The 21,092-nt window shown below is 60.5% G+C and overlaps 2 protein-coding genes across 2 annotated transcripts in view; both read right to left on the bottom strand.

The window, feature by feature from the left end:
- COL7A1 (collagen type VII alpha 1 chain) overlaps positions 1-8,322 on the bottom strand; it is a 30,479-nt gene extending 22,157 nt beyond the window's left edge. The window contains exons 1-23 of the mRNA XM_070776735.1: positions 8,062-8,322; positions 7,409-7,589; positions 6,593-6,752; positions 6,414-6,507; positions 6,161-6,322; positions 5,828-5,988; positions 5,617-5,746; positions 5,398-5,514; positions 5,148-5,294; positions 4,945-5,061; positions 4,720-4,869; positions 4,506-4,628; positions 3,720-3,863; positions 3,503-3,628; positions 3,255-3,398; positions 2,548-2,667; positions 2,247-2,390; positions 1,764-1,889; positions 1,517-1,663; positions 1,140-1,262; positions 630-776; positions 240-374; positions 8-154 (exon numbers count right to left, since the gene is read on the bottom strand). Coding sequence (XP_070632836.1) covers positions 8-154; positions 240-374; positions 630-776; positions 1,140-1,262; positions 1,517-1,663; positions 1,764-1,889; positions 2,247-2,390; positions 2,548-2,667; positions 3,255-3,398; positions 3,503-3,628; positions 3,720-3,863; positions 4,506-4,628; positions 4,720-4,869; positions 4,945-5,061; positions 5,148-5,294; positions 5,398-5,514; positions 5,617-5,746; positions 5,828-5,988; positions 6,161-6,322; positions 6,414-6,507; positions 6,593-6,752; positions 7,409-7,589; positions 8,062-8,146 — 3,130 coding nt within the window. The 5' untranslated portion in view covers positions 8,147-8,322. The remainder of the gene's footprint in view (positions 1-7; positions 155-239; positions 375-629; positions 777-1,139; positions 1,263-1,516; positions 1,664-1,763; positions 1,890-2,246; positions 2,391-2,547; positions 2,668-3,254; positions 3,399-3,502; positions 3,629-3,719; positions 3,864-4,505; positions 4,629-4,719; positions 4,870-4,944; positions 5,062-5,147; positions 5,295-5,397; positions 5,515-5,616; positions 5,747-5,827; positions 5,989-6,160; positions 6,323-6,413; positions 6,508-6,592; positions 6,753-7,408; positions 7,590-8,061) is intronic.
- Positions 8,323-11,737: 3,415 nt separating this feature from the next.
- Positions 11,738-20,562, bottom strand: UQCRC1 (ubiquinol-cytochrome c reductase core protein 1). The gene is made up of 13 exons (XM_019984859.2): positions 20,419-20,562; positions 20,027-20,167; positions 18,232-18,318; positions 17,045-17,174; positions 16,663-16,861; positions 16,053-16,132; positions 13,990-14,105; positions 13,635-13,778; positions 13,304-13,464; positions 13,126-13,211; positions 12,743-12,831; positions 12,363-12,438; positions 11,738-11,928 (listed from the first exon to the last, which is right to left on the bottom strand). Exons 1-13 carry the CDS (start codon positions 20,485-20,487, stop codon positions 11,864-11,866), a joined length of 1,443 nt encoding a protein of 480 aa, XP_019840418.1. The 5' UTR covers positions 20,488-20,562; the 3' UTR covers positions 11,738-11,863.
- Between the last annotated feature and the right edge of the window lie 530 nt (positions 20,563-21,092).

The raw sequence follows: 21,092 nt of genomic DNA, 5'->3' as shown, positions 1-21,092 counted from the left end.
ACCCTACCTGGGCTCTGTGTGATAGAGGCTTCAGGACCGCGTACACCGTTCCGGACAGGAGTTAGGGAGAAGAGGTAGGAGATGCCCAGCTCTAGGCCTGTCACCCGCTGGGAACTTGAGGTCCCCGGAAGTGTCTGTGAGGCCCCAGGCAGTTCTGCGGAGGACAGAACTCAGTTAAACAGGATGCCTTCCATGGAGCCCCCACTGCCAACCTGCCCCAACCCAGGCCTCCCCTTCACCTTGGCCAGGGCCTCTGAGAGGCCGCCAGGATAGGATGTAGCTGGATACCCCAGACACTGGGGTCCAGGCCAGAGTCACTGAGTCGACTGACGTGTCCACCACACGCAGTTGAGTGCTTGGGACACGAGGTGACTCTGGAGGAGGAATCAAAGACCAGGGATCAGAGTCTATGTCCTGAGAACCCAGAGAGATCTAAGGAGACCCTGGGGCAGATTCAGCTTGGTGAGGGAAGTGTCACCGGAAGTCATGCTGGGATCACCCCAGGTTAAGAATGGTAGAGGGGGCTACAGGAATCACTCAGAGTCATGGGGTGCAGGAAGTCAGGGTAGGTCATCAGGTGCAGGAAGTCGGGGTAGAGGTGTAGGTCATCAGTAGAGGTAGGAGCACACCAGTGTATGCAGTCACTTCCGAGGGGGGCCCTTCTCCAGCCGTCCCCAAGACGCTCAGCCATATGCGGTAGTGGGTCGCTGGCTCCAGCCCATCCAGGTCATAGCTGCTGACTTCCGGCCCCAGGACTCGGGACTGTTCCTGGCCACCTGGGGCAGGCGTGAGAGTGGAGGTTGGAGGCATGTAGGAGGATGCTACATGCTGGCATTAATGGGCATGTCCACCTCACTGACCCTGGTTTACCTTACTGACCATGACCCCCGCCAGCCTCACTGACTGACTCTGCAATTGGGGTCTACCTCCTGACTGTGATCCTCATTCTCGCTGACTCTGCTGAATGACCCTCACTGATCCCACACACCCAAGTGACTGATGCCAGGTATCTTCAGCAATCCCGCAGAGCCCCCCACTGACAATCCGTGCCCGCTCTCACGGATTTCACGGACCCCACTCCCAGCCCCTCCCCCACTGATCCCTAACTCCGCCACCCCGCCACCGGGGGTAACTCTCACCCTCAGGTCGCCAACGCAGACGGAAGCCGCGTGCACCAGGCACCGGCTGCCAGTGCAGCCTCAGTGAGTGCTCCCCTCGCTGCTCCACGCGAAGTGTCTCCAGGGCTGGAGGAGCCTCCGGAGCTAGAGGAAAATAAAGCACGCCCATCAGGGAGGCTCCGCCCCACCCCGATCTGTGCCAATCCCAGGCCAACCCTGGAAGACGCACCGCCCCCAATAGGCCCCAGGATCCAGGCTGCATCCCGCCTCCCCCAGAAGACCCCACCCCCACAGGTTCACGACGACCAATCCCTGGTCCCTTTTCTATTCCCGAGCACAAACCCCGCCCCCAAGCCCTGGAGGAAGCCAAGGCTCGCCCCAGCCCAAGCTCTGCCTACGGGTGGTGACGACAATGGAGACAGGCGCGCCCTCGCGGTCCCCTATGAGTGCGGTCACTCTCACTGAATAACTGACTCCGCCTTCGAGGCCCCGTATTTCTGCGGAGTCCGTGTTTCCTGGGAGAATCTGCTGTCTTGTGGGGCCACCTGGCCAGGTGAGCATAGGGTAGCAGTCAGAGATAGAGGCGGCAGGCCAGAGGGGGCAATCCCAGCCAGGAAGGGCAAGTGCAGGATCAGGGAACCATACCCTCACTCCGGCCCCAGGCCAGTCTGTAGGCTGTGGCTCCAGGGACCCCCACCCAGGTGACCCGCAGAACGTCACTGGAAGCATTATGGATCTGCAGCTTCGACACACTGCCCACGGGCCGAGGGTCTGGGGGCAGAGGCAGGGAAAAGGGTCACTGGAGAGCTGGCAGAGAAGTGGGTGGCGGAACAGGCATTGAGACCTTCCTCAGTGCAGGAAGGGCTATCTGAAGCTCAGTGTGAGGTGAGTGTGACAGGTCAGTGTAGGCAGCTCCCGAGAGGGAGGAGCTCAGTGCCTCGGGGTGGGCAGTGGGGCGCAGCCAGGAGGTCACTGTGCATGGCCTGCTAGTCAGTATGGGGCAGGTCAGTGTGGGGAGAGAAGCCACAGCGGGTCAGTGATGGAGTGGGCAGCTGGAGCACTCAGGAATACACAGCAGGACAGGCCAGTCAGTGACTTGTGGTTAACAGCTGGCCAGGGTCCACCTACCAGTTCTCACAACCGCAGAGGCAGGCGTCCCGTCCACACCAGCCACACGGGCCCACACACGCACGGTGTACTCAGTATCTGGCTCCAGTCCATCCAGCTCGGCCACCGTGGCCTCCCCAGAAACCAACTGGGATTTCTCTGGGCCTAGGAGTGAGGATGAGTGTAGCCCTAGGACTATCCTGACTCTGACCCCCAATGTCCCACCTGGACCCCTAAGAAACCCCCTGCTCCCATTCCACCCAGACCTGCCCCACCCCAACCTCCAAAACCTCTGTTCCTTTCCCAAATCCCTGGTTCCCACCTCGGCCTGAGCGCCAGGAGACCCTGTACCCTGTGGCACCAGGAACCCGGTTCCAGGTGATGGTGACAGATGAGCTGCTGACTCGAGTCACATGGACCGATCTCACTGGGCCCAAGGGATCTGGAGGGGAGAGGCAATGGGGGAGTCTGATGGAAGAGGCAGCGGAGGGTCTGATAGGGGAGGTGTTGGGTATCTATCTACTAGAGGAAAGCAATGGGAGTCTAACCGGAGGCAGGGATTTGACAGCGGAAGGCAGTGGGTGGGTCAGATGGGGAAGGAGAGGGGTTCGGACAGAAGGGACAGTGGAAATCTGAGGCGGCAGCAGACAGGAATCTGGGAGACCAGAGCATCTGACAGAGAAGGTAACAGGGTTCTGGTGGAGGTATTAGGAGTAGAAAGTATATAAGTCTAAGAGGAGGGTCAGAGCTAGCAGAAAACAGGCAATGTGGTCTGAGAGGTGAAGAGGTGGGAACCTGAGGGCAAGAAGAGCAGGGTGTTGAGAGAGAGGCAGAGGAATCTGAAGAAGGCAGGGACTTCGGGGGAGCCAAGGGAGACTGAGGGGGGAGCAGGGCCTCTGGGGGAGGAGGCAGTGGGGATCTAAAGCGGGAGACTGGAGTTCTGTGGAGAAGCAAGGGTCTGAGAGGGAAGCCATGGGGTCTGACAGAGCACTGGAGAGAGAGCGCCAGGGGGCTGGGTCAGGCCCTGACCGGTTCGAGCCACGATGACCGCAGGAGGGCCCTCCTCTCTTCCTCGCAGCGCCGACACGGCCACCTGGTAGGAGGTCCCAGGTCTCAGCCCCACAATGTCGGTGGCAGTAGAGTCTGAAGGAACTGTCTGGCTGGACTCCAGACCTAGTGTCAGAGGGAAGTGCTGGCACACATGGCCCCTGCCTGCCCTTGGGCCCCCACATCCTGATCGTCCCCCACTGACAGCCCTCCCACCCCCGCCCGCTGACCATTGTCTGTCCTCCAGCTAATCCGAAATCCGCTGGCTCCGGGAACTGGTCCCCAGGCCACCCTCACTCGCGTTGCGTCCGATGCCATGACCCGCAGCCCTGGGATGGCCAGTGGGGGTTCTGGCTCTGGGAGTTAAAGACAGAGGTCAGGGATTAAAACCAGGACCCTAGAGTGAGTCAGGCAGCTGTCCCCCCGGCCCTCGCGTGCCACGCTCACCCCGGCGGACAGTGAGGATGCTGGCAGCGCCCTCCCGGCCGCCTACTCGCGCTGACACCCGCACTGTGTAGCTGAGCCCAGCCCGGACGTCATCCAAGTCAAAGGCCGTCTGACTCCCAGGAAGCACCAGGCTCCGCTCAACCCCTATGAGAGAAGGTAGGACAGGCAGGCAGGGGTCAGTGAGGGATGGGGGCGGGGGACAAAGGCGGTCAGTGATGGACAGAGATACAGGGCGAAAAGGGTCAGTGAGGGATGGGATGTGGGACAGAAAAGGGTGAGATGTAAGGACAGGGGATAAAAGGAGTCATGAGGGTCAGCGACACAGGAAAAACAGGCCTGTGATGAATGGCGATAGTGATGGGAGGGAGCAGACAGGGACATAAGATGCAGGATGTCAGAAGTTGGTGGATGGCAATGTGAGCTGACAGGTCATTAATAATGATGTCGGGTCGGTACTGGACGGGGGCAGGGGAGGACAGTGGTCCCAGCTAAGCTTATAGAAGGGCAGGGGTTGAGCTCGTGGTTGTGGAGAAGATGAAAGCCACGGTCAGGGATGTGGGGTGAGGAGTGGAGACAGATCCAGGTGCAGAGCTAGGCAGGGGCAGGACAGGGGTAAGACAGGCCCCATGACAGGTGTGGCTTCGGGGCCTTCTTGGGAGATGGATGGACAAGGAGACAGGAGGAGGCGGTAGAGCCCCAGGAGTGGAAAGGGATGCAGTAAGAGTGCAGTCAGACCCCGAGGGCTGGAACTTCAGGGTCTGCACAGTCTGGCGGTGTCTTCCTCACCCTGGGCGCTGCGCACAGTGATGCGATACTCGGTGGCGCCGGGGACTGGGCTCCAGGACACTCGCACACGCTGCCCAGGCAGCTCGGTGGCCTGGAGGGCTGTGACGGGGCCCACGGGCAGCTCTGGACCGGCAAGAGAGCGCCGCGTGAGAGGCGGCCTGGGACATCCCTCCTCCCGTCCCTGCTCACCTGACCGTGCCCACAGGGTCCTCACCAGTGGGGACCACGGTCGCTGGGGTGGCCACCTCACGGCCCTCTAGCAGCGTGTAGAGAGTGAGGCGGTACTCGGTGCCTGGCTGCAGCCCATCCAACTGGTAGCGGGTCACGTCAGAGGGCAGCACCACCTTCTGTGGCACCTCTAAGCCTGCAGGAGGACGGGGTTAGGCCAGCCGAGGCCAGGCCTCTACCCCACCTGCCCACCCCGGCCTCCTGCACGGACCGCTCTCACGCCGCCATTCCAGCCGGTAGCCACGGGCCTCAGGCACCAGGTTCCAGGAGAGGAGGATGGACGTGGGGCCCAGGATGACAGGACGCAGGGTCTGCTCGACGGACGTGTCTGCCGGGGGCACGTGGGACATCAGTGGTCCTCTGTGCCCGGCCAACCTGCCCACCCAGCCTGAAGGAAGCACCCAGCCCTCTCACCAGTGCGGGCAGTCAGGGAGGTGGCTGGCCCCACGCTCCGGCCAAGCAGGGCACTCACGGTCACCTCGTAGTCGGTGCCAGGCTGCAGGTCCCTCAGCAACACTGACCCCTGCCCAGAGCCCAGCTCCTGCTGCTGTGTGGCCCCACCTGCCCGGGGGGCACAGAAGGGTCAGTGGGTCTTGCAGACTCAGGACCCCACCGTTCTGTCTGAGGCGCAAGGACTCCCTTCCTCCCACAGCACCTCACTCACCCCTGACGACCCGCCACGTCACCCGGTAGCCAGTGGCACCTGGCACACTCTGCCAGGCCACCAGGAGGCTGTGGGCTGTGGTGTTCTGGATGGTCACTTCTGGCCCCTCCAGAGCAGCTAGGGGAAGGTCCCATTGGGGATTAGTGAGTCCAGAGCAGAGAAGGGTTACAGGGGTGGGTGATTGGGCGAGTGAGGTCAGAGGTTAGCAAAACTGCTCACTGGTCCTAGCGGTCCCGCTCACGGCCTCCCCGATGCTGTTGGCGTAGAGGGCGACCACCGTCACTTGGTACTCAGTCAGTGGCCGGAGACCCTGCAGCTGCACGCTGGTCTCACCAGCTGGGACGCTCACCTGTGATGCCCAGGATCAGAGGTCACTCCATCTTGCCCAGCTAAGCCCCAGCCCTCCACCTCCCACTGCCGACAACCTTACCTCCCGCAGCTCGCTTGGCAATGGCTGTCCCAGCCCTGTCAGGGGTGCGTACTGGACCTTGTAGCCAGTCACGGGGCCACTGGCCGCTGTCCACTGGACTCTCAAGGACTGACTGCCTGGCTCAAGCAGCAGGTCTCGTGGACCAGAGGTCGAGTCGTCGGCTGGGGAAGGGGGCAGTCAGGCAACCAGGCAAGAGAATCAGGGGTCAGCACTAAGGGTGCAGGGTCAGCACCAGGGTCAAAGGTTAGGAGCACACGGGATGGAATTGGCATGGCCACGTTGGGGTTTGGGCCGGGGTTCAGGTCAGGGTACCCAGAGAGAGCGGGAACTCACGGGGCAGGGTCACGGGCACACCACCCGCAGTTGTGCACACCCTCCGGGAAACCAGAGGCAGGAGCGTCCTCAAGATGCTGAAGTCATTGACGAAGAAGAAGAAATCGCTAGTCGGCTCTGAGGCAATTCGCTTCAGCTCCTCGGGGTCGGCGTTCTTGATGCCTGAGGTGACGCCCAGTCAGGGCTCAGCTGCCCACATGCCCTCTGACTTGCCCCTGCCCCAGCTGACCCGTCACCCCAGCATGGTGCTCACCCACAGCAAACAGCTTGACTCCCTGCCCCTTCAACCTCTGGGCAGCTGTGTCCACCATGTCCTGGGACTTCCCGTCTGTGATGAGGATACAGACCTGGGGCAGGGCAGGGGCAGGTCAGGACTGCCTCAGACCCTTCACATGGGGTCACCCTGGAAGGCAGGGCAGGGTGAGAGATCACCTTGGGGACACCAGGTCGGGCCAGCTGGGGCAGGAAGACGCGGTCGGCCACGTGGAGAACCGCGGCCCCTGTGCGCGTGTTGCCCCCCTTGTAGCTGAGCTCTCGGATGGCACGGATCACATCTCCGCCTGAGCCAAGTGCATCCAGGTCAAATTCTGTCCTGTGGGGAGGCGGGTGGCAGCAGGCTAGGGACAAGAACCTGTGCTGGCCTTGGCCTCTCAGAGGTCTCTAGGGTGAGGGTGGTGAGTTATCAGGCCCCCTTGAGGGTCCTCTCCGTTCTCTGATTCTGTGATTCCCTCCATCCCTGAAGCTCCCAAGCCAACAAAGTGATTAGGTGCCTCTCTGTGTCCTGCCTGGGGCTGGGCTTGAGCAGGCCTGGCCCCAGTGGGGCTCCCAGGCTCAGGGGCCGGGATGTCTGTTTAATTAAATAATGGTAGGAGGAAGGGCCCTGTTGTACGGAGGTGGACACTGGCCAGACAGGGAGGCCCTCTGCTGAATGAGAGGCTGACGGGCATCAGGAGGCTAGAACATGGGGAATCCAGCAGACCCAGGCCATCTCAAGCCCCTGGCCTCCCCCACAGGCTCTCCATCTCCAGATCAGAAAACAGAGCCCCTGACTTTGGCAGGAGCCAGTGGGTAGCCGGGTCTCAGGTGTCAGGGCTCCACCTGGGAGATCCCTGCTTCTTAAAAGGATGCCTTGGACAGTGGAAGGAGGGGACCCCCTGGATTCCCTAAAACCTGACCCAGGGGCTTGGAGCTCTCTGCTTCTGACTGGGGGAAGATTCCTCGTGGGTCCAGTTGTGGGGGTCCACTGACCGTGGGTCGTCGCTGTACTGCACGGCCGCGAAGCGCACACCCTGTGCCCCAGCTGCCCCGGAGAAGGGCAGCACCAGCCCCTCAAGGAAACCCCGCACTTCGCGGAAGTTGCTTCGGCCGATGGAGGAGGAGCCGTCAAGGAGGAACACGATGTCAGCGGCGTAGAGGCGCGTGCAGCTCACTGTGGCCGGCAAGAGTCATCAGGGTTTCTTCCTGGAGCCCACCTACCCTCTCCCCTCACAGTGGTCCCCTGGGGCTGGGGAGGGGGCGGGTGGGCCTCATCCACTGTGCAAACCGGCCCAGGCTGGCTTGGGCCTGGGAGCGGTGGAGGGAGCAGAGGTGGAGCCCGGAGCGGACTCTCCCGCGGAGGATTGGTGGGGAGGCAGAGTCGCTGGTGTGGGGGTGAATCAGGGACTGAGGTTGGCCTCTGGGGACCAGCGCAGACTGTCATAGGGGTAGGGGACCCACGGACATCTGGATGCAGTTGGGGAGACGCAGCGTGGATCGCGGAGGGTTTGGGGAGTCCGGGGGAGAGTTAGGAGAAATGCCCGCGGAGTTGCAGCGGGTGGGAAGCGGGCTCTAGGATGAAGGTCGAGTGGAGCCGGGTGACAAGGTGCAGTGCCCTGGATGGGGTCCTTCCCTGCCGTACCCACCTCTCTCCCTGGGCTGGGCCCACACTCGGGGAGCCCCTGCCAGGATCCCGGCGCAGAGCGCAGCCACCAGGAGCCGCAGCCTCATCTTCCGTGAGGGAGACGGGCAGCCAGGACTCCCGCCTCTGTCCCTCGGCCTCGGCGGGTCCGAGCCTGGCGCTCTCCTACCCCCAGTCCCGGTCTTGCTTGCTGGTCCGAGGCTCCCGTCGCCAGACGCGCCGCAGTCCCGCCGCCACAGCAGAGAAAAGTCCCTGATCCCAAGGGGGCGGAGCGGCGGGCGGGGACCCAGGCGGCCCGCCCCAACACATCGTCCCAGAGGTCGCCGCCTCTGCTACCCCTCCCCGTGACCGACGATCAGGCTCCATTTAAGGGTAAAGCCCCCCACCACTGGTGGCTTTTGGGATTCCCCTGGGAGGTTCTCTACAAGAGAGAGGTTGAGGGAGCCCCCTCCACCCTGTGTAGGGTCAGGAATCTTGGCTGCTTTAAGTCAAACAGACTAGAAGTGACTACTGGAGACCCGACTCCAGAGAGGTTCCTGGGGACCCAAGACGCAGCAGGATGTTGGGGTGGGGTGGGGTGGGGTGGGGGGAGCTGCAGCTGGAGATGACTCACCGCCCCCCTACAGGGGCACCCAGACAGCCCTCAGGCCATGAGTCCCGCCGGCCTCTGCTCTGATTCAGCCTTCCCTGTCTGGTGGGTCTCCTGTTTCCCACCCCATCTCCTCAACAGCAAACGAGGGACTCAGGCTCACCCCAGGGGACCCGAGGCACCGCTGTCTGCACGGTGGGCACCACTGGACACGTCACGTCCGCCCCCACTGTGGAGGGGGAGCCAGGAGAGAATCTGGGTCGTGCTCGTGCAGACGTGGCCATCCCGGTGTCCTGCATCCGCATCCCCCGCTATGCCCAGGCAGATGCCATCCAGCTGTGCTGCAGGGAGGGGCTACCATGTGTGGAGGGCGGCCCACCCACAGCGACAGCTCCTCTCTCAGGAATCCATTCCCTCCTGCCTCCACCCCCACTGGTGGGCCTGACCTGCTCCAGCCAGGCCCCCTACCACACATTCTGAGACCCCCGTCCACCCATCGCTTCCGCCAGGCCCAGAGGTCATTTTGGTCCCCCCCTCTCTTTCTTGCTCCACTTGTAGTGTCCATCTTCATAACTACCTTCACCCCGCTCCTCTCCCCTTTACCAGGCTGACTTCCCATCTGTCTCCTGCAGGTTCTGTGATCATGGACAGTCCCCTAACACATCTGCAGGCCAGAGACCCTCTTTGTGTATGCATGTGTTCATTATAGGGGGTGTTACCGAGGCAGAGAGTCACTCCCAAAAGCAGGCCCTGTTATTTTTTTTCTGCTCCTCCTGAGTAATTCTGGGAAGCCTGGAGACCACTCCTATACTCACCGCTGCCATAGTGCCCCTTCCAACATGCCTGGCCCACCCCGCCAACCTCTCCTAGGGCTCCACGGACTAATGGGGAAGAGATGGGGACGGCACGTCTATTGAACCTGTCTGCTTTGACCTCCTCTAGGGCTTGAGGGTCTCTGGTGTGGCCAGAGCTGGCCGTGGTGAGGCCCATCCGCATTGCTGGTCTTCCTGTTATTCAGCAGGCTACAGGGACAGCCCCAAATTATCATGGGTACAGCACTGTGACCCGTAGGGCGCAGAACCTTTTCCCAAGGTGAAGATCTTCTCAGCCACATCCAAGGATCACCAAGTCCTCCGTCCCATAGGTCCTATAGGTGAGGGCTGCAGAGAACCAGACAGGCTCTCATTACAGAGGCAGCCCCGCCTCAAGACCCTTACCCCTTCTCGCACGGAAGGGTGGCTGTGCAGAGCAGGGCTGGTACACAGTGTAGACACACACACATTTGGGTCTGGCCTTTAGGGGAGATTGGAGGAACAGGTGAACAGGTGTCCATCTTATCAGAACCATGAGTGACCCCCCAAAAGGAAGGGCAGCCTGCTGTGAGGGGGGTCACTCAAAGGCTGGGAGGAGAGGTTGTTGGTGGAAGGTAGGTTGCAGACGCGTGCCTGTCTGGTGCTCCCGGGAAGCTCACGAGCAGGGGTGTGGCCCTCTGAGGCCCCTGGCTCCAGCCTCCTGGCAGGCACACAGCCTAGGGCCCAGCCCCAGAAACCAGCTCCCTCCATCTGGGCAGTGGGGCCCTAGAGGTCTTTTTCTCCCTCCTACACTCCCCTGGACATTTCCTTCTCTACTTCAGTCTCTGCACCGTATGTCTCCATCTGGGGCCTCTTTTGGGGGGTTTCACCCCACACATCCCACTGTCTTAAGACACTTCCAAATTCCTCAGAACGGCAGCCAAAGCTGGGCAGGTCATCTTCCTCCAACCCACCCGTCCTCTGTGGTACCCCAGCCCTGCTGGGGATGCTGTCTAGCCTGTGCCCCCCGCAGCCCAGGCCCTTTCTTACTAGAGCTGCCACAGTGCTGGCTCACCGGGACCACACTGAAATGCTCCTGAGTCCCCAGGCTGTCAGCTGAGCAAGTCACTCCTCTTCCCAGTAACCCTCAATACATCTCCCTCAGTACGGCTCCGGAGGAGAGATCAAACTCCCTGGCTAGGTCTGCAAGGCCCACTAGGACCACGTCACCCTAGGGAGCTTGCCTGCTGTGTCCAGCGCACCTGTGGCCTTTGAGGACCAGGCCTGGGCTTAGCAGACAAACCAAGGCCCATCCTCCCGGGGCTCAAACGTGGGACAGCAGGCAGCCATGGCAACACACAGGGTAAGGGAGAGGAAACCGGGGCGGTGGGAGTGAACTGTGGGTGCTCTGGACACTTCTGAATAGCCGCCTTCTCAGCAGACTTCGTCCCAGAACCCTGTCCACCACTGGCAGCACCACCTCCCTCACAGGCAAACTGGCCCACACTTCCATCCACCCCACAGTGGGCTCCCAGGAACCCTGACTGGAAGGGTGGGGGGACAGGAAGAGGGCCTATCTGCCCTCCTGCCTTGGGGACCGGAGCCCAGAGGTGGCAAGGGGACTAGACAGCTGTGAGCTCCAGCAGGTCCTCAGCAGACGGGGAGGGGACTGCCAGGCCAGCAGCTCAGGACTTGCCTGGGACAGAGCGCGTCGAGGGAGGGGGCTCAGGCCCCACTGAGCTCAGGGATATTCTTAGAGCCTGAGTCAGCGGCAAATCGAGGCAAAGGATTCTTGCCTTGCCTGTCCAGGCAGCAGTGAGAAGCCAAATGGGAACACTATGCCTCGGGCTATCCTCCTCCCAGAATCCAGAGTAAACACACAGAGGCGGCTTCCTCGAGGACATTTCTTGGGCTCTCCTGGTCTGGGGGGGTCCAGGGTCCCCCAGAGGGTGACCCCCAGGACCCACAGCAAGGGGCTTCCCACCTCAATCCCTAGGCTGGGAGCCCTAGCAAGGTAAAGGCTGGGTCTGCAGTTCCCATGGTCCCCCACACCCCTCTCCTAGGACAGGCTGGTGAGGAGCATCCCCCATGTGGCTAACTGCAAACAGCTGGCCTCAGCTCCCCGCAGGCATCAAAGGCTTCCGGCCTCCAGGCTACAGCCCCCCACGCTCGCCCCTGACTAAGGACACATCAGCCTGTGGGAAGGCAGAGCGTCCAGGACACGCAGACCCGAGGGAAGTCCCTGCTCCCCCACCATGGCCCGGGGACTCCACGCCAAGGACGAGAGAGGGACAACGCAGTTCTCGATGCAAGACTTTATTGGTTGGTGAGTCAGCAGCTGCACAGGTCTGAAGTACCGAGGTGGTGTGTTTGTGGGGGGGGAACCTCGAACCCCGGCCCCGCCCTCGCCTGCACAGGCTTCCTGCCTAGAAGCGCAGCCAGAACATGCCACTACGGATCCGGTTATAATCTGGAAGCTGTTCAATGGGGCCTGTGGGGAGAGGGTGGGGCGTCAGGGTGGGGCACCTGTGTGGTACAGGGACACCTGGCCCCGCGCCGCGCCCCATTCAGAGCTGCCCAGAGCAGCACAAGGCAGGCTTTAGTGGAAAGAGGGTAAAGAACATTCCTCCAGGGGGTGCTGAGCCTGCCCCTTCACGCTCTGGCCTCTGGAGCCCCACCCCACATGCGGAGGTGTCCGTTACCTGGCGGGTGTGGGGTATTGATGGAGGCACCTTGGCAGGGAGTCAGGGAGCTGCCGGGACAGGTTTTCTGAGCAAGAACTCCCTGGCAGCCAGGCAGTTGGGCAGAGCCTCTTGGGGGCCCCAACTTGCTGCTCCCAATGAAAGTTGGGGGAAGGGGGAAAGCAGAGGCAGATGGGAGGCCCAGACAGCAGCCTGAGGAGGCGGCCAGAGAGCGGCTACTCACCAAATCCAGCCACTGCCGGGCACTGGTCGTAGAAGTACTTGGAGCAGACCTCACGCACCACCCTGGCGTCCACCTCCTACAGGATGACGCAGAGGGCACAATGAGTGGCAAGGCCCCTGGGGACCAGTCAACAGCATCCAGCGACCAAGACCGCCCCACGCACCGAGGGGCTGACCCCGCACCCGAAAGGGGAACAGCGGCAGGGCTCCCCGGCCACAGGCTTCCACGGGCCCCAGGCACCCAACAGCCACCCACGCCTCTGCCCTGCCCCCCGGTTACACCCTGGGGCGCCCACAGGAGCAGTCTGCCTCAACGCCCCACCCTCTGCAAGTCAGCCAGCTCAAGACTCCCAAAGCCCTCTCCCCCCAGGGCCCTGTTACCGCAATCCGGCTTTCCCACTCGGCCAGGGGGATGCGGCGGCCGTACGTCAGGAGACTGCGTCCGATGTCCTCACACACGGGAGTGGTGCCTACGAGGGGGAGGGAAGCTCACAGGCCCGCACCGAACCTCCAGGGTTCTGTGCTGACTTGGCCTGATCCTAGACCACAATCTTCATCTGTGCAACCTGACCTGTACCCATGGGCTTCTCAGGCCCACCCACAAGGGGTCCCTGAAACCCCAGGCCCCTGGGGAAGGGGCAGTGGTGGGACACGATGTGACCGCCAACGTCATCCTTGCCGGTCTTGGTCAGGAGCACTGGTCGAGCTGGGACTGTCACTGCCCGTACGCACCCCACCCCTCGCCACAGGGCTGCAGGACTCACCATCCAGATGAGACACCAAGGCGTTTCGGAGGAGGTTTTTGCCCCGGAGCACCTCACTCTCTGTGGCACTGGTGCACAGGCGCATCCTAGGGCAGGGGCAGGTGCGCGTCATCCTGAGAGACGCTGCGGTCCCCAAGCCTCCCGCCCGCGGGGGCCAGCAACAGCGGCCGCCACTCACCACTGGCCCTGCAGGACGAACATCATGTCGTCGATGCTCATGTGGTCGCAGACGAAGTGTGCGCCCAGCAGCCCGGTGTCTGCGTAGCAGATGTTGAAGGTCTGGAAACTCTGGCACAGCTTGTTGGTCGCAGCAATGGAAGCCAGTGGGCTGGACAGGTGCTACCAGGGGCCAGGGTGGTCAGCACCTGCCCTCCTCTCTGCCACCTGCCCCCGAACCCCGCAGGATGAGCGCCCGCCGCCCAGCTGCGCCTCTCCCCTGAACTGAGGTCCCCGCCCGCCGCCCAGCTGCGCCTCTCCCCTGAACCGAGGTCCCCGCCTGGCCCACTCACCGCTCCGCCACCGTAGGTGCAGTCGTAGTGGCCAATGATGGCGTTGGCCACCTGGAGGGCCACGTTGTCCGGGTGGGCCCAGCCAGGCCCCTCCACTGCGATGGCCACGTGGGCCAGAGGCAGGCCGTCCTCACGGTGGCAGATCTGAAACGGGACGTGGCAAAGCTGAGGAACAGCCAGACCGCCCTGGCGACAGCAAAGGTGCCAAGTGTGGCTGGGGGCGTGTGCATGCGAGCGTCACCACGTGTGCCTGGGAGGCAGCAGGCGCGGGACCCCGGCCCAACTTCCGAGGCACCTCCGGAGTCGTGAAAGAGCCAGGCCCGCGGGAGTGCCACCCCCACCCACCCCCACCCACCTGACTGCCAGTGAAGCGGCACGGACTGAGGGTAGGCACAGCGTCCTCGTCGTATGTCCCGGAGAGCCCGCTGAAGTGCTTCTGGGCAAGGTCGAGCAGCTGCCGGTGCTCCAGCCCTGCCGAGATGGACAGCGTGCTTATCAGTCAGCCGGGCCTGAGACGCCACACAGAGGCGCAGGACCCCATGTCCTGCCTCGATGGGAGAACCCCCAAGACAGGACATCAGGACCAGGTGAGGGAAGAGGAGCCTCCACAGACTCACTCCAGCTCGGCGGCAGGCAGGGCAGACCCCCAGGGCCCAACAGCTCCCACCACCTCGGCCACGAGGAAGCAGCACACGCCGGGCTGAAGCACGTGACACACTCTCACCAGCACCACACACAAGACTGGTGCCCTGGGCGTGAGGCCACCCGTCCTGCCTCGCCCCTCCAGCCCTTCCTCAAGCAGATTCTGTAGGGCTGGCAGGTGAGAGGGCACAAAGAAGCGCCACGCGGGGCTGTGACTAGCTCTGGGGCCCCCTGTGCCAGGGACATGGAGCAGCAATGTCACAAACTCACATCTCATGCCCTTGCTGGACCTCCCCTCCACCAGCGGCTTCCGCTGCCCCAGCCCCTCGACCAGTGGGTGCTGTGGTAGGAAGCAGCGCCCCCAGGTACAGGCCGCCAGGTGCCTCTGCCTTTTATTCTTTCCTTCCTTGACCTCAGATCCTGCAGGTCTGATGTGTCAGGAGCTCAAACTGCTCTTGGTTCACTAGCCCCAAGGTCACCAGCCGAGCTCCTCCTATCAGTCTCTCCCATCCAGCCAGCTGCCGTAAGTTGGGGCGGCATCCCTGACCCGCTCCTGTCCCCTCCTGGCTAGATGTCTATCAGGCTTCCATCTACAAACCCATTTCGAGTTCATCCGCTTCTCTCCCTCCTGCCGCCTCCCACCAGGCACCTGCCACAAGCCCTCCCTGCATCCACCTGCTTCCGCTCTGGCCCCGACATGGCAGCAGCTGCTGTTGTTCAGTTGCTAAGTTGTGTCCAACTCTGCGACCCCATGGACTGTAGCCCACCAGGCTTCTGTGTCCATGGGATTTTTTCAGGCACGAATACTGGGGTGGGCTGCATTTCCTTCTCCAGGGGATCTTCTTGACCCAAGGATCAAACCTGCGTCTCCTGCACTGGCAGGTGGATTCATTACAGCGGAGCCACCAGTGAAGCCCACATGGCAGCAGAGCAAGCCTCCAACCACAGAGCCCGTGACACCACTCTGCCCCTCCGTGCAGACCCCCCGCTCCCCATGTAACTAAATCCCACCACTCTTCAGCTCTCTGTTCAAATGACAAGTACTTCAAAAGCACCTCCCTAACCTCTGCTGCTGCTTTCAGTCGTGTCCAACTCTGTGCGACCCCACAGATGGCAGCCCACCGGCTCCCCCGTCCCTGGGATTCTACACGCAAGAACACTGGAGTAGGTGGCCATTTCCTTCTCCAATGCATGGAAGTGAAAAGTGAAAGTGAAGTCGCTCAGTCGTGTCCAACTCTTAGCGACCCCATGGACTGTAGCCTACCAGACTCCTCCATCCATGGGATTTTCCAGGCAAGAGTACTTGAGTAGGGTGCCACTGCCTTCTCCACCCTAACCTCTGAGTCCCCCACAAAAATCCCGACCACACCGTGCCTTCCTTTCGGGGCACTTTCCATCTACCATTCGACGTCCGGTTTCCCACAAGGCCAAGAGGAACAGGCTGGAGGCCTGAATCTCCCCCAGCCTCAACCTTCGTCTCCAAGGACCAGGTGAGGCTGAGAAAGTCCTGAGGCCTGCAGAGGTCAGCAGGCCAACTGAGGCGTGCATGAAACGCAAGCAGCAGCCCCAGGTGGCCCAGCAGAATCCCACCCCACCTCAGAGAGCACAGGACCGAGGTCACGCCCCTCAAGGACAGGACAGGGAGGGAACAGGGTCCACAGGAATGGAAGATCCCCCACAGTCAGAACCAGGAGACCTGGCCCTGCTAATCAAGGTCGCAGCCCAGCCCAGCCCACCCCCCCATTACCACAGGGCTTCAACCAGCCCACTGCTCACCTCCAGCTGCTGCTAACACCATTCGGGGGGCCTTGTAATGCCGGCTGAGGTACTCGGTCAGGTCTGCCCGCGACAGCTTCCTGCAAGACACACCGCCAAGGGGTCAACACTGCTCCCAGACCGCAGTGATGCGGGTCACACAAAATGGGGCGGAGGAGACAGACAAGGAGACTCAGCTTCACCGGATCCTTGCCCCATCTCTGGCACTTGCCACTCTGGGGCCAAGAGGGCAGCCCTCACTGGGGCCTCTCACGTCCAACTTCAGGATAGGCTTGGAGTCCCCTCCAAGGAGGGTGTGGGCTGACATGGGGGCTTCAGGGGCAGCGGCAGGGCTCCTCCTACCAAAGGACAAGCAGCCACGTGGAGGGACCCCCCCAGAGCACCCGTAAGACACACACATGGAAACAAAGCCCACAATTTGAGTGGGGACCACACAAACATTCAAAGACTCCTGGGGAACATGTGGCAACACAGAAAATGTCTCCAGTTGTGTGAATTAAGAAAATAAACAGCACAGGCACTTGGCCAAGTAAATGCAAACTCCTGCGGCTGTGGCCTGCTCAGGCCCCAATAAGGGGACAACCTGCCCCCTGGACCAGCCAGCTCGCACCTGACATTCTCACTGGGCCCCTCCACGGACTGGGCTAGAGGTGTGCCCTGGAAGGCCGTGGCATGCAGGTAGTTGAAGACCACGTCCCGCATGGATGTGTCATTCTCCTGCAGCTCCTGCAGGATCACGTCCCGCTCCTTCTCAATCTGGGAGTCCTCGAGGCTGCAGTTCTGCACGATGTCGGCCAGGAGCTCTACAGCTGGGTGAAAGGAGGACAGGTGTGGAGACAGTAACAGCATAAACCCCCCAGGCCTGACCCCCTTGGTGTCAAGGCTCTTCTCTAAGGGTCACCCCATTCTTCAGTCAGGCCAGGGGCTCCTGAGTGCCTGTCCTCTGCACCCGGGGAGTCCTACCGCATGCCAGCCCTGCCCTCCAGGCTTACCTTTTGGCAGGTCCTTTGATAACGCCTTAATGTAGTAAGCCGTGTGCTCCCGAGTGCTGTAGGCATTAAGATGGGCCCCCATGCTCTCCACCTCCTTCTCCAAGGCATTGCCAGGCCGATTCTTTGTTCCCTGGAACCAGCCACATGGGAGCCCAAGATCCTGCATCCTCATAGGCTGAAGTCCCAGCAGGACCACTGGTCCACAGGTAGCGCCCTCAGCAAAGACTCTGGGGTGCAGGGCCCAGAGTCTGGGGCCACCAAGTGCTCAGTAGGCCTTAAGCTCCTCAAGGCCACAGCACCGTGGCCCGACAGAATGGAGACATCCAGGGGCCAGGGAAGAAGGGCATGCCCAAAAGTGTTACCAGAAATCCAGCACCCCCACACCAAGAGGGGGGACAGCTCGGGGGAGCGCATGTGACTGCAGAGCGCCCACGGCAGCCTGACCTCACCAGCCCACGCTTACTGACAGCCGTGGTCAGGTGGACTCACACTGTGCTCAGGCGACGCTGCTCCCCACTCTCCCTCACACCATGTATGACTCTGTGTGTGTGCCAGGGGCCTCTGTGGGGCTCAGCCTTCGTCCTGCGTGTGTGTGTGTGAGAACTGCTGTCCAATGACACACACCCACGTGCTGAGACTGACACACACATCTGTGACGCTGGAGCTGGCTAGCTGCCCATTCCTGCTCCACACCCTCACCAACCCTGTATCGTCTCTATTTTTTTCATTCGTTTAGAAACTCATTGTTTACTCCATGCAAACACAGGATGGCTAAGGGGTTGTTCTCATCCTCATGAAAGCTCCTACTCGATTTTACAAGTCAGAGATACACAGCATTTTACAAAAACTAAGTTGCTGGACTTGTTACAATGCATGTGTACATCCGCAATTCTACGTCCGTGCAGACAAACAACACAGGCCTGGCTTCTGGTGAAGAGCAGGGCTCCCATGCTCCTTGGGGTTTTTCTGGCTCTGGGGACCTTGTGCAGGGGTTTACCAGGTAGGCACTCACTCAGGAGAGGCCTGGCCCACGTGGCGTCTCCCAGGAAAGCCAGACAGAGATCGCTTCCCTCTGCCCCCTTGCTAACAGTCCTAAGTGAGGAGGCTAACTTTTCTGACCAGCATACTCAGGAGGGACAGCAGGAAGCCCTCAGTACAGGGGAGATGCAGGACTTTAGGAGCCTCACCTTGAAAGCCAGATGCTCCACAAAGTAGCCAGCCCCGTTGTTCTTCTCAGTCTCGTAACGGCTGCCAGCATCAATCCATACCCCCACCTGGACAAGAAATCACCAAAAAAGGTAATAAAGAAACAGACACCAGCCCCCACTCACACCTGACCCTGCAGGATCCAGAACAAGCCCCAGACAGGGGCTCACGGTTCCAGGTGGGGAAGACGTTCTCAGAAGGCCCCGAGGTCGGACGCTCGGGTGCCAGCTGACTGACTAGTCACACTGCATCACCTCTAATCCCTGCTCTGGTTTCTGCTGGTGACGAGACTCCCAGGAAAGCTTCTAACTGCACATTCACCTGTCCCATCACTGCAGAAAATTCTTAAATTCAGTCTCACTTTTCAGTTGATTCTTTGTTTCTTCTCGGCAAACTACTAATCACTTGCAAACAACTTTTTTTCTCCTTCCTAAAAATTACACCCTGTCTTTTTGTCCTGGAGATTGCGTTCTTTCGCCATTAAAGGAGGAGGCTCATTCATACTTAAAAAATCTTTTTAATCAGACCTGGACACCTAACACTGCCAACGCACCTTGGCACCCAATGAGAGATTCTTATAATTGTAATAGCTTCCTTGTGTGCTGTGAAATGCACATCACACTACTCACCCCCATGGTAACACAGATCTAATCTTCTACTATTTGTATCGTAGCTGATTTAAAATGCTCACATCTGCTTTACTAAGAGACGTTCATGTATGTCCTATATACCATAAATTCTTACATGAACATCATCTACTACCCATCTAACACCTTCAACAGATGCATTTTGTAATCCATAGTATTCCTTGACTACAACTGGCAGCATTCTTTCTCTGGCAATTGAGCACAGTGGTGCTCCTTAAGATCAAGGGCATCTTTTGTTTCATTTTTGCTCTCAGTCGCTAAGTCGCATCCGACTCTTTGTGACCCCATGGACTGTAGCCTGCCAGGCTCCTCTGCCATGGGATGTCCCAGGCAAGAATTCCACAGTGTGTTGCCATTTCCTTCTCCAAGGGATCTTCCCGACCCAGGGATCAAACCCATTTCTCTTGTGTCTCCTGTATTAGCAGGTGGGTTCTTTTGCCACTGAGCCACCTGGGAAGCCCTGGGCATCTTAGTGTCCATGAAATACAGCATTCTCGGTCAAGTTTTCTTAACAGGCTGTGTGTCAGCTTATACAGGTGTCATGTAGGAAGAAAGCTACCCATCACTTTTTGCAGTGTTCAGTCACAACTTGCATCACAGGACATTATTCCTGGAAAACTCAAAGAATTTACCAATCAAACCACTTGGAGAGGGGGTGGGGGTGGAATGAGAGAGAGAGAGATCGCCTCTTGAGAATCTTCTCTCCTGTTTACCTAACCAAGATATCTATCTTTGAGCCAATCTTCAGGAAAATTATCCATTTAACTGGAATTTTCACGTGGTTTTCTTTTGCAATACATTTCCAATCTAGCCAAGGGATTACAAGTTTGGGCCATGAGGCTGGCAGTCATCTAAGTCTCTGAATCCCATGGGCTGCTAAAGAAAAAGCTGAAAAGGGGGTTGGCCTCCTGATTGGCAGGCATCACATGCTAAATGAGTGTTGGTTTAGTGAGAACTGCCTCCACGAAGTCAAGGCATGGTTAGAATCGCGACTGGAGTAGGAGGGTCAATCCTCAGGGTGACTGAGGAGAGTCTGACCCAAACCATAGAGCCCAAGGTCACACCCCGACCTGGGAAAGGAGGCCGTGCCCAACATGGAGGCGCCCTCCTGACAGCGGACTCCGCTCACCGTGCAGGTAGGCTGGGAAGACTGCTCCGAGGCCACTCGCAGCCCGTTGTCCAGCTGGCTGACCTGCGTCTCTGGCACGCTCTGGAGAGCCTGGGCGTAGGTGGCGGTGCCCCTCAAGTCAGACGACCTCAGCAGGGCCGGCTGTTGGAAAAAGGCGACCGGGACTGAGGACTAGAGTAGGGGGTCACGCCTCAGCTTGCAGGCCTGCAGTGTGGGATCCCCGTCCCCGTGCTCAGGCGGTCTACGAGACTCCCGTTCGCGCCCTGGGCCGTGACCTTCCCACGGCCCTGACCCCGCGACCTCCCCATTCTCCACGGGCACTAACAGCCCGCTCCCGGTCCGCGTTCCGAAGCCCCGCTTCCCACAGCTCTGCGCTCTCGTTGCCACCTCACCGAGCGGCGGGTGCGTAGCAGCACTCGCGTCCCGGCGCCAGCTGCCCGGCAAACAGCGGAAGCCGCCATCTTCTAAGCTCCAGTGGACGCTGGGCCGCGCCACGCATGCGTAGAGGCGCGAGGCGCAGGCGCAGTACTGGGGTCTTGGCGCTCGGCCGCCCCCTGGCGGAGGAGACCGGAAAAATTCACTTACTCCCTGAAGGTCGCTGCTTCTTGTCTTCGCGTCCCTGGGTACCAGCGCGCATCAATGCCCCTGGCTAGTCATCGTCCTGCTCAGATCTGTTCTGCATCCAGTTCATCTTTCCCCTTCACTCGTGGGAGAGTGCCCGACGTTTCTCACGAACCGTGGGCGCCTCGACTGCACTGAGTGCTTGGAGTGGGCGAGCGGGCCGGAAGCGCAAGCACAGCATGTTTGCGAACCGCAGATCAGATCAGATCAGTCGCTTAGTCGTGTCCGACTCTTTGCGACCCCATGAACCGCAGCACGCCAGGCCTCCCTGTCCATCACCAACTCCCGAAGTTCACTCAGACTCATGTCCATCGAGTCAGTGATGCCATCCAGCCATCTCATCCTCTGTCGTCCCCTTCTCCTCTCTTGCCCCCAATCCCTCCCAGCATCAGAGTCTTTTCCAATGAGTCAACTGTTCGCATGAGGTGGCCAAAGTACTGGAGTT

Source organism: Bos indicus, chromosome 22, assembly GCF_029378745.1.
Source record: "Bos indicus isolate NIAB-ARS_2022 breed Sahiwal x Tharparkar chromosome 22, NIAB-ARS_B.indTharparkar_mat_pri_1.0, whole genome shotgun sequence".
Classification (NCBI taxonomy): Eukaryota; Metazoa; Chordata; class Mammalia; order Artiodactyla; family Bovidae; genus Bos; species Bos indicus.
The sequence above is the reverse complement of the archived record's forward strand: the minus strand, read 5'-3'. Positions and strand labels throughout refer to the sequence as shown.